The sequence below is a fragment of the Sodiomyces alcalophilus genome (assembly GCF_042370955.1).
Source record: "Sodiomyces alcalophilus JCM 7366 unplaced genomic scaffold ACRALscaffold_2, whole genome shotgun sequence".
Classification (NCBI taxonomy): domain Eukaryota; kingdom Fungi; phylum Ascomycota; class Sordariomycetes; order Glomerellales; family Plectosphaerellaceae; genus Sodiomyces; species Sodiomyces alcalophilus.
In genome coordinates, this window is record NW_027263533.1 from 5,313,569 (window position 1) to 5,328,960 (window position 15,392).

Below are 15,392 nucleotides of genomic sequence, written 5' to 3' on the forward strand. Positions count from 1 at the left end.
TACACTCGGCGGTGAGAAAAAGCAGCTCGAGAAGAGGCACGCCGAGACAAATTGGCAGAGTTGAACAGCAAAAACCCGGTAAAAACCGGTCAGGAACTGAAGCAATGGGGAAACAACCAAGCCCAAGCGGCATAAGTGCCGATGGCGTGCTCAAGTCCTTGTATGGATCCATCGAATCGCGTGAATCGCGTCATTCGGCGTCCAGAAGCCGACCCTATCAACCTTGATTTGTATCTGTGCCTCTGCCCTGGAATACATCTTACTTATCTGACAAGTTAAAAAAATTACGAGACACTAGTTTTTTGAACTCACCGATGTTATCAGGCATGCCGCATGGCGCCCAAGGTCACCGGTATGCTCGATGGGTTACATTCCACTGCACGTCAGTGCACCACCCTTCACCGAATACCGCGGCACTTGAAAGTTGATGTGGATGGACTATAGTTGTTTTACCCCTTTTATTTGGTTGTATAGTCTGTAATGAATACAAGGTATAGTTCGTACTATTATCGTGTTCGGACAGCTGTTCTGGGCCAGACCAAGCCATCCGCCAGCCCCGTTGCCGACATGTACGTGTAGACTGTAGTTGAGTCTTGAAGCTTCCACCACATGGCTTGGATGGACTGGGTGGAAGTGATACTAAGTTGTGAACTGAAAGTAGTCCGCAGGTACAGAGTATGAACTCGGTAAAATCCGTGAGACCGTCTCGTGAGCCCCCTTTCCGCCCCGTTGCCTCCAGACCTTTTACACCATTGGGTATCGCGACAAGAAACGACGACTGGCTACGATGTACAGGCTCCGTCGTACTTTTATTTCCGAATCTGCGGAGGGAGCTATTGCGTTGTTTTCACCAAGCAATCCGGAGCCTCGTCTAATTCAGGAGTAGTGCGACACGCTAGACTCTAGCATCCAGGCCTACCCTACCCTTATCGCGCTCGAATGACAAGATCTGGACTTTCCAGTCGTTGACAGCCTTGTCGATGGCGTCATGTACCAGCTGTCGAGGGAATTCTTTTCTTCTGCGACGTCCCCTCGCGTGTTGGCTTTGATCAGGAGCCCGTTACCCAACGTCAGAAAAGCGCGAATGGCGTGCGAGGCGGAGGATGGCGAAGTAGCGCTTTACAGTATTCTACCCTAATTATGGCGATATGGACCATTGGATAGTGCCGTGTACGATGTAAGAGTGAGTTTGGGAATATGCCTTGGGCACATCAGGAACCCAGGGGCCAGGGGTTCTCGGAGTGACTCTGTGTAACCATGTCGAAACGATTATATACCCCCTCGAGTGACGGCTGATTACTGAACACTCTTAGTATTGGACATAGGGGCAAACACTTTGACAGGAATAGGAACAGAATGTGGTTAACCACCAGTGGAGGGACCGAGAATAATCGCTGGCCACACAAGGGGTTCAGGGGTCACCGACTCACCGAGCGACCCAGCTTCGCCACGGCCCAGCCCGCATTGACGACCCCAGAACCTATTTATTCGTGCTCCATTCATAAGTGTTTGACTTGATTTTGTCTCTTGATCCGCCGCTTAACATCCAATACTCCTAATCGTTCAGCGCCACGTGTATGAGGTTGTACATACATTGATTTCAATTTCCCCGTGGTCATAATGTCCGTCCCCTGAACACCTCAATACCTCCCAGTACCCCTTCCTCATGCCACCAAAACATGAACCGATCACTTACTCTGGCACTATCCATCCCTCATGTCGCATCACCTAGGCTGATATGCTTCTGGTTCTCTCCCTAGAGCTTTCCATTAGCCACAATTGCCAATCGCTCACACTGCACGGTAGTCAGGGACATTGAGGACTCAACTCACCCGTACATGACATTTGGCCGTTCCAGCAACTTCCCGTCGAGTATGGTGTCAACCTGGTCATTATTGAAGCACACCATGCCGGCAATGGCGGTGCATTCGTGGAACGGATATCGATAATACCAGACGATATGTTCCCTGGCATGGCCGTTGACGACGACGTCGAAATACTCGGCCTCGCCTTTGTAGGGGCATTTCGTCCTCAGGTCGCTGGGACGTAGGACGGAGTGGTCAACCGCCGAAAGGGGGAGGTAGTAGCGCGTCGGTAGGCCCGTTTCGTAGAGGTGTAAAGAATAGCTGGTGCGGGCCACGGTCTGGTCGCCTAGACGGATCTCGATGGTGCGGCTGGATGGGAGAATATCGATGCGCTTGTAAGGATCCTTGGGATGGACGTAGATTGGAGCGTCTTCTTCGAACCAATGGTCTGGGCGAAGGTGTTAGCCAGTTACGAATGCCAGTGGGCACGTATCTTGTGAAGGGCAGCCCTCTTTAAGACAAGAGGGATAGTGGAATGATCGCATACCCATACTGCTGAATTCGATCCGCACATAGCCGTCCAAGGACGAGGCGATGCGGCGAGTTTTGGTGTCTGGTACGTCGGCCTCCTTTTCCCGATAGAAGCGTACGGCGCGGTCGGTCGAGGATTCCGTGAGGCCCGAGTGAGAGGGCATGACGATGATAATCAGCGAGGCACAGAGTCCTTTTGTATGGCCATGTTCAGAAGTATGCAAGACCTCCCCAGTGTCGGTCCATCGGCAGTTCACCAGGTCAGAGAGCGGAATATAGTAGTGCGGGAAGCTGGGGTGCTCCCAGACGTGCAAGGCCTTGGTGGTATCGACGATGGTGGTGCCTTGGTGAACGACTCGGACTCGTCGAGAGGTCGGCTCTATCTTCTGCGGTCCTTCTTCCAATATAAGACTGGCTAGCGCACGCAAACTATGGGAAGAGAAAAGGGTTAAAGTGAGCCTCTAGCCTCTTGGATTTCCGTTGCAGACACGACCAAAGGACATGGTGGACACTTACTCCGTCTCGAAATCTTTCGGGCTCGCCATGATTGTTTGTGTAAGCAGGTAGTCGTGCTTCTTCCTTCGGGCAGTGTCTTGCGGTTTATGCAGTCGCAGCCGACGAGGACTCGGGAGACGGGCTGAGACAATGAGATATATCCCGTCTTAGGTGACACGATTGGGTTGGATAGCCTGATGGTCTGATTCGGACGGATATACGTCAATGACATTGAGACTCGAACCACTATTGGGCCTGGTGGTCCGTTACCGCATTACCCCTCCCGGGTGCGGCCTTCTCCACCTAGTAGCCCGGAGGCGGCCGACGATGGCCCGGGTGGGGCCGCACATGGACGTAAAGGGTTAGTCTCTGGAGCGGAATAACTAATCCCCGATAGGCAGATGATGTGGTGCAGGGAAAATCTGGACTTGTCCAGCGCATATAATTACACGTGTAAAGCTCTCGGCTGCAATCTTCACGTCTAATCACTCTTGAACCTGAAAGTTCTTTGGCAATACCTGCTTTATGGCCAACTCTTTCAACAAGGCTTCCAAGGCTTGAATGTGTGCGTTGGGATCGATGACGCCGTGTCTTTGCCAAATGGATTACCTGTGAAGAGCAGCCCAGATATCCAAGGACAACTCAATACAAGGGCAGAGAGTCGTCCAGGTGATGGTTGGTTGGGTTGCCTGGTGATTCCCTGCCTTTCTTTCATCCCAAGCTAGAAATATTCTGCACACCATCAACGCCTCATGCGAAAAGGACCTTCATTCAGAGAAGCTCAATGGGTAAGCTATCAAGGGGCTACTTGACTGGTGTCGTCTCTCTACACCCCAATTGTTGTACACAACATATAAGGGACCGGACCCGGTAAATTCAAGATGTAGATCCTCTGACCTTTTCGACCGCTCGATGCCCGTTGCCGCTGGGCTCCTCCATCCAGTCAAATGTCGTCCAGTCGCCCAATCCAGACCCAGCATGCCCTGGTAGACATGGAGATGAGGCCAAGTGCTAGGATTTCCGTGGCAGCAATGTCCATCCTCCGGCGCATCGCCCGAGAAACGGAATGCATCATCTGTCGCGAGACCATGGCACGACCCAGGGTAATCCCCTGTGGGCATGCATTTTGCGAAAATGCAAGTTTGCCTCCTCCGCGAGAAGCTAGCTGACCTGAATTGCCCGGGGATTCGGGACTGACATTTGTGCTGTTTAGTGCACATGCATGCTGAAGCTACGCAATGTGGTCCCCGGTTGCCCTTTCGGGTGCCGCGAAGGGACGCATAGGGGAAGTGTGTGCTGGGTGGTGAGTTGCTTTTTTTTTTTTTTTTTTTTTTTTTTTTGGGCAAGGCGACGACTAGGCAGCTAAACAGGCAAACTAGCTGAATAACATCTGCGACATTGTTCGAGAGTGGGAACATGTCACAGTAAACATGTCGGCGGCCTCCGTAGACCTCACCTGGGAGAGGAGAGCCACGCTGGCTTACCAAAGATTAACCTCACAGCTCAGAATCGCATCCCGTGCTTGCGCCGAATCCCTCATGCGTGCACTGAAGGCCACGGTTGCACTCGCCAGGCGTATCTACCTGTTTGTCGTCCGCGTTACCTACAGGTGTCTCGAGGCGTTTTTGTGGCAGGCGTCTCAGCTGATGCAGCACGCATCCGTGGCCGGCCTGGCTGTCCTGACCGCAGCCGTCATCAAGGAGTTGGCCGGGTGCCCTGATCTTCTGCTGGCCTCGGTGGCCATAATTGCTGGGTGGTATTTGTGGACACGATTCGGATACGGCGAAAAGTGGCCCAGGTAGGCCGTGGGAGAGATGTACGTGTGATGAGGCGCAATCAGAGTAATCTGTCTTCTGGTCCCGCGGACGCAACATACTATGGTTCCGCTTCGGTGGTCGAACGCCGAGGGACGTTGGAGAAAACTCGGACCGCATTCAATGGATAGAACCTGGAACCTGGCGATCCAGAGTAGGACAAGCGGAGCCGATCGTCAAGACTGCCCGGGCATTTCAATTATAGCAAAAGTGTCTATCACAAGCAGAGACGGGCGCCCAAGTTCCCATCCCCGCTGGTACTCCGTAGGTATTCATACAAGATTGAGCAACCTCTTCCGAGGCCAGAGCGGCGTTTTGGATGTCCTTCCTCGAAAAAAGCATTCCACCGAAAAGAAGAGAAGAATAATAAAAAAAAAAAAAAAAGGGGGCCACCCTGAGCTTGCAGGCCCGGTGCCAGCTTTCATTGCGCTCCGAAATCGCCCCGTGCCCATACGCATGTTCGTTTTTCGCCCATCTAGTTTGTTGTACAGTAATCAAACAGCAAGAGGCTCTGTCATGTCAAGAAAGGACCTGTTGAAATGCCCGTGGCAGATCTGTCGCCCGACCTGCACACACACCCCGATGCGATGATGGGCGCGCTTAATAGTAGTCGCGACCGCTCTTCTGCATCTCAATAAGCCGCCAACCCCTCGTCTCCGGGTTGCTCACGTCTTCGGGTACGCGCGTGATGCCAATGGCATATGTCACCTGCTGCACCTTGTCCTCCATGCCGGCGGCCAGCTCGTTGGTCTTGGCGTTGCGGTAGACGTGGACCTCCTGGGTCCGGCAGGTAATGACAAAGACGGGGATATCGCCCGGCTCGAGGATGCGGGCGCGCGCAATGTCGACGTGCCGGATGTCGAGGATGCGGCCGTCCGACTTCATGCCGGCCTTGAGGTACTGCTTGGTGAGGGCATCGTAGACGGAGAACTGGGCCTCGGACAGCCAGAGCTTGAGCGTCTCGACGTCGCCCTTGACGTAGGCATCGAGCACCTCCGGGAGGATGTACTCGCGGAGTTCCTTGAGGAAGGGCTCGACCTGGAAGTTGGGGTCCATGGTCCGGATCGTCTTGATGACCTGGGCCTGCTCGTTCTCGGCGAAGAAACCTCCAATGGTGTCGGTGATGCTCCGGGCTGTCGAGATGAGGGGATTCTCCGACTCCTGGTACACCCGGCCGGCGCTGAAGATGCCCTGGACGAACTTGTTTTGGTCGCGGAAATCCCTCCAGGCCTCCTTCCAGACGGCGTCTTTGTGAAGGGTAACGTTTGTGCCGGCCCTGTACAGAGTTAGCAATGATTGGTTGCGGGAAAGGAAGAAAAAAAAAAAAAAAAAAAAAAACCTACTCAGGGTCCTCCTCAAAGATCTGAGCAGGGTTTTTCTGCAACTCGGCCTCGCGCTTCTTCCTGCGCTCCTCCTTCTCCACCCACCCGCCATATCGCGAGCTGCTACCATCGTCGATGACGTCCTTCACGTTCTTGTAGGCCTCGGTCTCGCGGATGGGCTTGGTGGCCTTGTCGAGGGCCTCGCCCGTGACGTTGGCCACCTTGCGCACGCCCTTGACGGGGGCCGTCTCCCAAGTCCACGCCGCACTCTTGCCGATGGCGCCGGCCGTGCCCTTGACCACGGTGGAGGTGGTGGAAGAAATGACGCCGGCGGTCGACTCGTAGGCCTGGCGCGCCTTCTTGACCCGCTCGCTCTCCTGCAGGGTCTGGATCTCGCCGGACAGGGCCTTGGTCGACTCGGTCCACTCCTTGGAGGCCTGGAACTCGCTCTGCATGGTCTCGGTGAAAACCTGCCAGGGGGTCTTGTCGCCGTGCGGCGGGGGAGGGGGCATCTGCTGCTTCTTCTCCTTGTTCTTCTGTCCCTCCTGGTCCTCAGCCTTCTCCTCGCCCTCGTTCTCCTTCTTCTGCTGCTTCTCGCCGGACGCGGACTCTTCTTTCGTTTCGGATTCGGTCGTCTTGGCCTCGGACTCGGCCTCGGCGGAGGCCTTGTCGGCGGCTGGCTTCTCGGTAGAGGCCTTCTCTTGGGTTTGTTGGCATCTCGAGGATGTCAGGTGGAATGACCGGGACTGGGCGGGGTGGCTGAGAAGGGGACGGATCTCATGAGGAAGGAAGGATGATCGAAGAGCGACGGGTCGAAGGTGAGGAAGCTGCGCGCGTGGGGAGGGCGATGACGAGGCGATGGAACGCGAACCAGAAGAGTGTAACCGTCGGTAGGCGGAAGCCCGGCCAAAGGTGGTGCTGCGCACTGCCGATCTGGTCAGAGCATGAGGAGGAATGCTCCTTGTCGACTGGGATAGGGAATTCATTTCGAATTAAAAAGAAACCATCCACCTCCCTACGGATTAGTTGACACGTAGGATGGGGGGCAAAGAAATAAATAAGGGCGAAAGGAGGAAAAAAAGGCGGATTAGTCGGGGGAGGCGTTGTCGGTCATAAGGGGAAAAATGATAGCGAAAACAAAATTTCGGCGCAGGACCATTGAATTCTGCGCTCGCAGCCAATTCGGCTGAAAGCGGGCCGCGGGTCTCCGATTCCGAAGTTTTTCCGACAGTTGGTGGCAGTTGAAGCAGCTGGCAATCAGGCGGTCTGCTTGGCGTCCAGGTTCCCGTCAAAAATTGATGGAACCAAGACCAGAACAGAAGCAGCATCGTCTCAATCTCGCCGACCACCATCATCCCTCGAACCGACTCCGACACAACTCCTTCACGATGAGCGGTGCCTGCGCAGGTCGCTTCCTGGCTCGGTCCAGGACAGCCATTCAGCATGCTGTCAGGTCATCACCGATATCGCGCAGCAGTGCATCAATATTCGCCCGGCCCTTTTCCCAGACGTCTTACTGTCTAGATGCCAACAACCCGAGCAACAGCAGTCCCAACAATGCCAGCGGCGGTAGCAGTAGCGCCAGCACCAGCGGCGGCGGAAGCGGCAGTGACAACAACAACAATAGTCCCCTCCGTGGAAGCGATCTCCTCGGCGCCATCTACGGCAACCCAGCCTCCCAACCGACCAACCCCCGGTCTTCTTCAGCCTCGTCGTCGTCGTCCTCCTCCTCCTCCTCCTCCTCCTCCTCTCCCACCGGCAGCAGCAACATGATGAACCTCCTCCGAGACACGCTCAGCCAAGCCAGCGGCGCCAACAGGGGAGGCACGCCCGGCAGCCTGACCGAGGGCATCGACTCGCTGGCGCCGCCCGAACAAGCCGACGCGCTCGAGCCGTACCACATCCACATCTACTCGCACAAGCACAACACGCACGTGACGGTGACCAAGCCCGACCGCGGCGCCATCGTGTCCGTGTCGGCCGGGAACATTGGCTTCCGCAAGTCGCGCCGCGGCCAGTACGACGCCGCCTACCAGGTCATGGCCTACGTGCTGGAGCGGCTCAAGTTTGGCGGCTGGCAGCACAAGATCAACCGCATCGAGCTCGTGCTGCGCGGGTTCGGCCAGGGCCGGGACGCGGCTCTCAAGGTCCTCATGAGCCCCGAGGGTGCCATCTGGCGCCAGAAGGTGGTCCGCGTGGCGGATTCGACCAGGCTCAAGTTTGGTGGTACCAGGAGCCGCGCTCGCAGACGTCTGTAAACATGGGGAGGTCATAATTGCAGTGTTGAGAAGACCAGGGGTTTGTTTTGCGGAAACGGTAGACGAGGTGGGATTGTACAATATCACCAGGTGTATGTATGACTACTATTGTGCTATATTACAAAAGTCAATGGAGCAGAAAAGCAGAGACTACATTCTTCCCCATCGGTATGGTAAAACTGTTCGTTGAAGATTCGAAAAGCATGTATTGGTATCAAAGCTCAGAAGGTATCATTCCTGTCCTCGATCAAATCTCCCAAACCCCCAAACGAAACGCCAGTACGCCAGTCCCTCTGTCATGTCTAATGTCCTCGGACAAGTAAAGCTCCTTTGGGAGATGAGAAAAAGAAGAGAAAAAGTCACGGGTCAGGTGCCCTCTCCGAAGCCGGTAATGGCCTCCCACCCTGATCCCTCACAACCTTCTTCCCCTTCCCGCTGCCTCCCCTCCGCCGCTCCTCTTCGCTATCCCACTCGGCGAGTTCGCTCCCGTCCTGTTCCTGTGCCCGTGCTCCTCCGGTAACAAGCCTCACCGGCGGCCTTCGCGGGCGCGTCTCCTCGCCGTCGACATCGTCCAGCAACGCCCCGTCCGCCGTGTCGTACTCGGGCGGTTCGATCCACTCCCGCGGCACGACGCAGGGCAGGGCCACGCCAATGCTCGCGGCGCGGTTCAGCCACGCGGGGCCCGGCTGGCCCGTCAGCCTCTGGCACAGCTCCGAGGTGAAGTGGTTGCAGTTCCGCGTCAGGAGGTTATAGGTCACGCCGAGGAACTCGTGGGAGATGTCGTTGAGGATGGCGTCGATTTCGGGCTGCGTGGCAAAGGTGAAGCCGTGGAGGATCTCGCAGCGGAAGGTGCCGCCTGGCGGGACCGTCTTGGGTTGCGTCCAGTATACCCCCGTCAGTCCTGGCCTGGGGTGGCCTCCGTAGGCGTATTCTCTGCCGTTGATGACGACGCCCGAGTGGAGGAGACCTGCGCCGATGGTCCACAGGACGGAGGAGAGTCGTCCCGGCTAGAAGAAAAGAGGAAATCCGTTAGTCTTTCGGTCTACATATGGACTCGTCCTGGACGGCAAGGGATGGAGCTTGCGTACCGGAAGGAGATCGTAAATATGGATGGCGACCTCGATTTTGGTCAAAGACAGTGTCGACCGGTGGGAGGCGGCAGATCGTGCCGAGTCGGACCGTCCCTGGATGGAAGCCATTGTATGGGCGCTTCGTCAGGCTAAGGCCTGGGTTGTCGCAGCGAGTCGCAAGGTCAACAGGGCCGAATCCACTGAGCAAGTCGACCAGCGCAGGACTTGAGAACGTTGAAGGTGTTGCGGGAATGATGCAGGGCTACTCTGGTGAGCGCTAACTAAGAATAGCAGATGGCCTCATCCTAGAGGAAGCATGGAGGAGATGAAGAGAGTACTTCGTACATAGGATAGGGTAGGTTCGGAAACGAAGTGAGAGATTGGGACTAGGATGATGGTCGCGTCAGCTTCGTCCCCCGGTCCCTATACGTACCCCGGTCTGATGACATAATCATCTTACCGGTGACACGGGCCACATGTGATGTGGGGCGCCACCCTGACTAGGTACCTACGTAAATGTACAGTATGTACCTATGTACCTCCGGTGTCACTCCGACTTCGCAACCGTATCATCAGAAACGAGTTGAAGATATAATTCATCCATTAACTATTGCAGTTTGAAAACGGTTTGATAAACAAATGATCTAAAACGGAAAAAGGGAAAACGCATGCTTCAACGCCTATCCGTTAACCCCCAAAGCTAGCCCTCCACAGGAATGTCAAACTGCCACAGCACCTCCCTCTGACACCTCTGCAAAAAGTCCACCACCTCCTCCTTATCGTGCCAAGCCTTGTTATACGCGACAGTCATGGTCGACGCCCCGCGGAACCCGACAAGCCCTCCGGTGAACGTAGCCCCCGCCTCCTCGCCTGTCCACCACACATCGAACACCTCAACAGCGCCCTCGCGCGCCGGGATAAACGCGTCCACCCTGCCCATGCTCGACAGCCCGACACCCGGTTCCGGGTTGAACGGCGGCACGGGCGGCGGGCCCTCGGCATCCACTGGCGGGAGCGGGAACAGGTTCCCCCAGATCTGGAAGCCCAGGAACACAAAGTCCGGGTCCTTCCGGAACGACTCGTAGGAATCCTTGAGCGTCCGCAGCGCACTGTCGTACTTTGACTTGCGCGCCTCGGGCGACGTGGCGGCCTCGTCGCCCGCCGCCGGGAGCGTGACGTCCACGGACATGAACAGCGGCGAGACAGAGTGGTACAGCGCCGCCGGGTGCTCGGCCGTGTTATACGGCGGCAGGCACGTGGGCCGCTCGTTGCGCGGCATGATGCTGCTGTACCGCATCGGGACGGGGTCCGCGCCGCGCTCCTTGTCGTGCAGGTCGAGCAGGACCATGGGCACCGCGGCGTGGTAGGCGTGCGTGACGGACACCCCGCGCGCCTTGCACGCGGCGGCGAGCTGCGCCGTCTTTTCGGCCGAGAGCGTCGCCGCCGCCACCTGGCTGGGGCCCGGGAGCGTGGCGCCCTTCTTGTAGGGGATGGTGAGCGTGCGGGTGCCCTCGGGGGCCTGGGTGGCGGCCCACTCTGCGCCGAAACCGGCGAGGCGCTTCTGCTGGGCTTCGGTCGGCTCGGCGGGCATGGCGGTGGCGACGCGCAGGGGCGGGCTGAGGCGGGAGACTTCGGAACCGTCGCATGCCGGCACGGTAAAGTCGGCGCCTTGCTCGTAGGCCTTGGCGACTAGCTTGACGAGGTTGCCGAACAGCATGGCGAGACCGACGCCGTCGATGATTTCGTGGCCGACGCGGAGGAACACCTCGCGCCGGATGGGCCGACCGGCTTCGGCGGGGGTAGGGATCACGAAAACGGTGGGGAGGGCCGGTGCCGGCGGGGACGAGTTGGCCCAGTCGTCGGCGTCGGTGTCAGACGGTAGGAGCACAAAGGTGGCCTCAAAGGCGGCCGGGTCGTTGTTCCGATAGACCTTGGCAAGGTCGCCGGTCTTGGGGTCCCTCACGACCTGGCTGGCGATGGTGGGGTTGTCGTACCGGAGGGCGTGCCATGCCCTGCGCAGGGCTTCGTTGGCGCGAGCCTCGGCATCCTGGGTGGAGACGGACGCGTCTGCTGGTGGGTCGAACTGCAAAGCGAGGTGAGAGATCAGATAAAGGGGCTTGCTGCCGGTGCCCTCGTACGCAATCAGCTGCGACGTGAAGTATTGCTCCAGCTCGTCGACGCTGCGCTTCCATACGCCGGGTTCGGTCTGGCGCCAGGCGAAGCGTTCATAGGCGGGCTCGCTTTGGGTCATGGCGATGAGATGGATGGGATGTACAGGTATCACTAGTCAGGGCGGGCGTGTGACTTGCGAGGGTGAAGATGTCGGGGCTAGGCGTCGTGTAGGGCTATGGGTTTCTTTGTGCGGAAGACGGGACGGATAAGCAGAGGATGGGAAGAGATGGTTGCAGACGCTGGGGAGAGTCAAGACGGGAAAAATGGTTTGCCGAGAAGCACGGGCAGCCAGACGGTTATATGTGACACAGAGACTGGAAAGCGAAAGGACGGGCCCACGATGATCAACGCAAGACCATCGGGAAGCTCCACCAGAAAGGGCAAGGGCAAGGTCGGCAAGGGTTGTCTTCATGGCTAAGCCGATTCCCTCCCTCACTGGAGACGGAGGTAAAGGCAAGAGGGAGGGGTCGGTAATGCCAAAAGACGCATTAGGCGGGGAGGGATCGGTTGAGAAAATTAGACGAGTGCCCATGGGCTAAGAAGGACGACCATGTGCCAGTGGAGGGTGGCGTTCCTCGTGTCGACATGGGAGAGAACCCCACGGCCGCGCTCCCGGGATGCAACATGGCAGCTCAAAAGAGGCTCCGTGCCAATCGATTCGGCAATCCGGCACTGGTGGGTGGGTGGCTATCACCACGGACATGCATCGAGACGTGAAGCGATGGACCCTTCATGGCCAGAACCCGCCGCAGCCTGTAGGCGGTCGCAGCAAGGTATGGTAGGACGAGTGATTAACTGGGTTCTAGTGCAAGATTAATCGGCAGCGCCTCGCGCGAGTAAGTCGCGAAGGAAACGGAAGAATGTAAACAGTAGGACACTGACAGAGGTGGGAGGAAAACGTGCGTGGTCTGAGAGGTTTGGGGAGAACCAAAGGGCAAAGCTCCGCTTGGTCCCGGATAAGCCCATGCTAAAAGAACAGTACAGCGCCATCTCCGTAATTCCAAGGGGACGCGGCGGAGACGCGCCTTGGCTCCTCTTGTCCGCGGCATGGATGCGAAACATGTCGGAAAGCGGCGCATGTCGCGACCCGTGCGACCGTTCGCTCCGGGTCGGTTCGGCTTTTCGGGGATTCAAATTAGAGGGCCCAGTTCCGAGACGTGAGGCTATTCTTCAACGTTGGGTTCATATTGCGACGGCACCTGGGAATCCAAGGACGAAGTGTCTTGCAAGTATTCTTTTCATTGGTGACTCGGTGGACTAGGCGACATGTCGAATTGGGCGAGGCAACGAAACTACAGTGGTGACAGAATCTGCGACGCCATAACTCTGGCCCCGACCACTCTGGCCCCGACCGACTCCCAGTCGACACTCACCGAGTGGTTACATCACTTGTAGCTTTGGAAAGAAGTCTCCTATGTCCGGATAGCACGTCATTGACATAGCATTCGACTCTGATTCCGTCTATGGTACGCGACACGCCTCAAGCCTTGGCCGCACCGGCCTTGATGAGGAGGATATCGCCATCCTGCACCACATAGTCCTTGCCCTTGGTCATCATCTTGCCCTTGGCCTTGACTTCGGCCTCGTCGCCGAGCTCCTTGAGCGCATCGTACGGGAAGACGATGGCCTGGATGAAGGTCTTTTCGAAATCGGTATGGATGACGCCCGCGGCCTGCGGGGCCTTGGTACCGTTCCGGATGGTCCACTGCCGCACCTCGTCGGCGCCCGTGGTGAAGAAGCTGCCCAGGTTGAGCGTCTTGCGCATCTGGACGATGAGCTTGGGTAGAGCCGACTCGGCGCCGACGTTTTTCTGCTCCTCCTTGACCTCCTCCTCCGTCTCGAACCGGGTCAACCGCTCCTCGTACGATACGGAGATGGGAATGATGGGGTCGCCCTCGGCGTGCTCCTTGATCCACTCGGCCACCTTGGGAAGGTACTTGTTCTTCCTGCGGACGAAATCCCTTTCTGAGAGGTTGACGAGATAGACGACTGGCTTGGCCGTCAAGAGGAAGAGGGGGTTGATGACCTCGATCTGATGAGTTGGGAATTAGCAAACTCGTCCAATAATATGAACGTCGCGTTTTACAAAAAACGAAAGTGTAAAAAAAGAAAACAAATGCGCCATGTCAGAATGGGTTTTTATCTCAGTATGCTCTCTGCGTTATTGGTGAGGCATTCGACGAGCTGGGATTAGGTTCGGACCGTGGGTCCTTTGTCATCACAAAGGCGCATTCGAAGGGTGGGAGAAAAAGAAGAAAACAAAAACCGCTCACCTCTTTAGGATCCCAGGTGCCCTTTCGGACATCCTTGCCATCCTTGAGCCATTGAAGAATCTTCTCAATGGTGGCTTCTTCTTGCTTGGCCTTCTTCATCTCCAGGCTGTTCCCGCCCGCGCGGGTCTTCTTCTTCTGGCCCTCCAGCGCCTTCTCGACGAACTCAATGTCCTTCAGCCGCAGCTCCTCGCTGATGATGTCCAAGTCGCGGACGGGGTTGACATCGCCCTCGACGTGGATAATCTCGGCATCGTCAAAGCACCGGACGACCTGGAAGATGGCGTCGACGGCGCGGATGTGCGACAAGAAAGCATTGCCGAGACCGGCTCCCGTCGACGCACCCCGCGTCAGGCCGGCAATGTCATAGACGGTCAAGTTGGCCGGCACGCGCGACTTGGGCTGGTACTTTTCGCACAGCCAGTCGAACCGCTCATCGGGGACGATGACGCGTGCTTCCTCCGGGTCAATGGTGGCGTAGGGGAAGTTCTATGTGACGGATTAGTTCGACCGAGGCTTTTTTATCTTTGATGCCGGGTCAACTCACAGCAGGGTTGCCGAGATTGGACTTTGTAATGGCTTGGAATAGTGTGGACTTTCCAACGTTCGCCAGGCCGACCTGAGGTTTTGTCTCGTGGTCAGCCCGCAGAACCCCCCCGGATGGCGCGTTCAGGTCGCGATTGTGCTACCTACGATGCCGCTCTTCAGGTTGTTACCTGGCCGGCCCAAGAGGATTTTCTTCTCCTCCACTTGCTTCTTGGGAGGCATTTTGGAGGATCTCTTCTTCGCGTAGCCGCGTGACTGTACGTAAAAGAGGTTTCTGGAGTGGAGAGTGGCAGTGCAAGCACGGCAAACCACCGGGGTCTGGGAAAGGGCAGAGCTAGCTGCGCGTGTGTAAAAAGGGAGAGTGGAAGAAGCGAAGGGAGAAAAGAGGTGGAAAATGAGGGACGTCAACTTGAACGAATTGTGGCTGCTCAGACAGCCTCAATCGTTTGAATTGTTCCAGATGATCGGGTTTCAGCCGAGTCAAGTGAGGTCGTTTGAAGGGTGTGCGAATTATGTCGCAAGGTGGGGTAGAAAGAGGAACGGAGGAGGAGGAGGAGGAGGAAAGATGAGAAGAGGAGAAGAAGAGGAGAGTTGTTGTTCCAAGTCGGGAAGATTTTTTTTCCCTTTATTTTTCTGCTAATTTAATTTCCAGAGCTGCCCCGCCACATTTCCCAGCCTGGCCAGTTAAAGTCACGTGTTTTCCACGGCAGGTGTCTTGGCTTTGGGAACCTCCCCCTTGTCTGCCTTATGTAAGCACACACTCGACGAAGAGCTGCGCGTCGCCAAACACCGCGATGCCGGCCTGTCCCTCTCCATGCCATGTTCTGAGCAGCATTCTCAACTCGGGCAGCAAGGAGGCGAAAAAGAGAAAAGAAGAAAACGGAAAGCATGTTGGTGATTTACTCTTCCTCCCAGACATGGACGTTGTCTTTGAAGAGAACATCAAGATATCCACTTCCTCGATGTATCACTGAATAGATACCCGAGATCCTCCTAGCCATCGACATTGTCTGTGAAGAGAAGATATGGTTCCACTTCTCGATGTATCCCTGAATCGACATCTGAGATTTCACGACGAGGGACGGGCCGCTACTCACGACACTCGTGGA

General features: G+C 56.6%; 9 protein-coding genes across 9 annotated transcripts; 3 read left to right on the top strand and 6 right to left on the bottom strand.

The window, feature by feature from the left end:
* Window positions 1-1,168: 1,168 nt before the first annotated feature.
* ACRALDRAFT_2052323 (uncharacterized protein) lies at window positions 1,169-3,007 on the bottom strand. Its single transcript, XM_071021644.1, has 4 exons — window positions 2,853-3,007; window positions 2,353-2,765; window positions 1,833-2,253; window positions 1,169-1,756 (listed from the first exon to the last, which is right to left on the bottom strand). The coding sequence occupies exons 1-4, from the start codon at window positions 2,879-2,881 to the stop codon at window positions 1,729-1,731; spliced, it is 891 nt and encodes a 296-aa protein (XP_070877994.1). The 5' UTR covers window positions 2,882-3,007; the 3' UTR covers window positions 1,169-1,728.
* Window positions 3,008-3,323: 316 nt separating this feature from the next.
* On the top strand, window positions 3,324-5,010 carry ACRALDRAFT_1075321 (uncharacterized protein). The gene is made up of 3 exons (XM_071018366.1): window positions 3,324-3,967; window positions 4,045-4,134; window positions 4,334-5,010. The coding sequence occupies exons 1-3, from the start codon at window positions 3,779-3,781 to the stop codon at window positions 4,631-4,633; spliced, it is 579 nt and encodes a 192-aa protein (XP_070877995.1). The 5' UTR covers window positions 3,324-3,778; the 3' UTR covers window positions 4,634-5,010.
* Window positions 5,011-5,030: 20 nt separating this feature from the next.
* Window positions 5,031-7,058, bottom strand: ACRALDRAFT_1040791 (uncharacterized protein). Its single transcript, XM_071015200.1, has 2 exons — window positions 5,989-7,058; window positions 5,031-5,921 (listed from the first exon to the last, which is right to left on the bottom strand). Exons 1-2 carry the CDS (start codon window positions 6,951-6,953, stop codon window positions 5,246-5,248), a joined length of 1,641 nt encoding a protein of 546 aa, XP_070877996.1. The 5' UTR covers window positions 6,954-7,058; the 3' UTR covers window positions 5,031-5,245.
* Window positions 7,055-7,319, bottom strand: ACRALDRAFT_208062 (uncharacterized protein; the record flags this gene model as incomplete). The annotated part of the gene is made up of 2 exons (XM_071022384.1): window positions 7,055-7,153; window positions 7,197-7,319. 2 exons carry the CDS (start codon window positions 7,317-7,319, stop codon window positions 7,055-7,057), a joined length of 222 nt encoding a protein of 73 aa, XP_070877997.1.
* A 420-nt stretch (window positions 7,320-7,739) lies between these two features.
* On the top strand, window positions 7,740-8,225 carry ACRALDRAFT_2099158 (mitochondrial 37S ribosomal protein uS11m; the record flags this gene model as incomplete). Its single annotated transcript, XM_071022931.1, has 1 exon — window positions 7,740-8,225. The coding sequence occupies one exon, from the start codon at window positions 7,740-7,742 to the stop codon at window positions 8,223-8,225; it is 486 nt and encodes a 161-aa protein (XP_070877998.1).
* A 359-nt stretch (window positions 8,226-8,584) lies between these two features.
* ACRALDRAFT_2099608 (uncharacterized protein) lies at window positions 8,585-9,424 on the bottom strand (the record flags this gene model as incomplete). Its single annotated transcript, XM_071022959.1, has 2 exons — window positions 8,585-9,232; window positions 9,314-9,424. 2 exons carry the CDS (start codon window positions 9,422-9,424, stop codon window positions 8,585-8,587), a joined length of 759 nt encoding a protein of 252 aa, XP_070877999.1.
* Window positions 9,425-9,882: 458 nt separating this feature from the next.
* On the bottom strand, window positions 9,883-11,930 carry ACRALDRAFT_1062063 (uncharacterized protein). The gene has a single exon (XM_071016530.1). The coding sequence runs from the start codon at window positions 11,544-11,546 to the stop codon at window positions 9,996-9,998; it is 1,551 nt and encodes a 516-aa protein (XP_070878000.1). The 5' UTR covers window positions 11,547-11,930; the 3' UTR covers window positions 9,883-9,995.
* A 122-nt stretch (window positions 11,931-12,052) lies between these two features.
* ACRALDRAFT_208065 (uncharacterized protein) lies at window positions 12,053-12,922 on the top strand (the record flags this gene model as incomplete). Its single annotated transcript, XM_071022385.1, has 7 exons — window positions 12,053-12,146; window positions 12,179-12,240; window positions 12,274-12,303; window positions 12,381-12,564; window positions 12,630-12,711; window positions 12,751-12,858; window positions 12,910-12,922. The coding sequence occupies 7 exons, from the start codon at window positions 12,053-12,055 to the stop codon at window positions 12,920-12,922; spliced, it is 573 nt and encodes a 190-aa protein (XP_070878001.1).
* On the bottom strand, window positions 12,639-14,850 carry ACRALDRAFT_1062064 (uncharacterized protein). The gene is made up of 4 exons (XM_071016531.1): window positions 14,431-14,850; window positions 14,285-14,356; window positions 13,741-14,226; window positions 12,639-13,499 (listed from the first exon to the last, which is right to left on the bottom strand). Exons 1-4 carry the CDS (start codon window positions 14,503-14,505, stop codon window positions 12,948-12,950), a joined length of 1,185 nt encoding a protein of 394 aa, XP_070878002.1. The 5' UTR covers window positions 14,506-14,850; the 3' UTR covers window positions 12,639-12,947.
* Window positions 14,851-15,392: the final 542 nt, after the last annotated feature.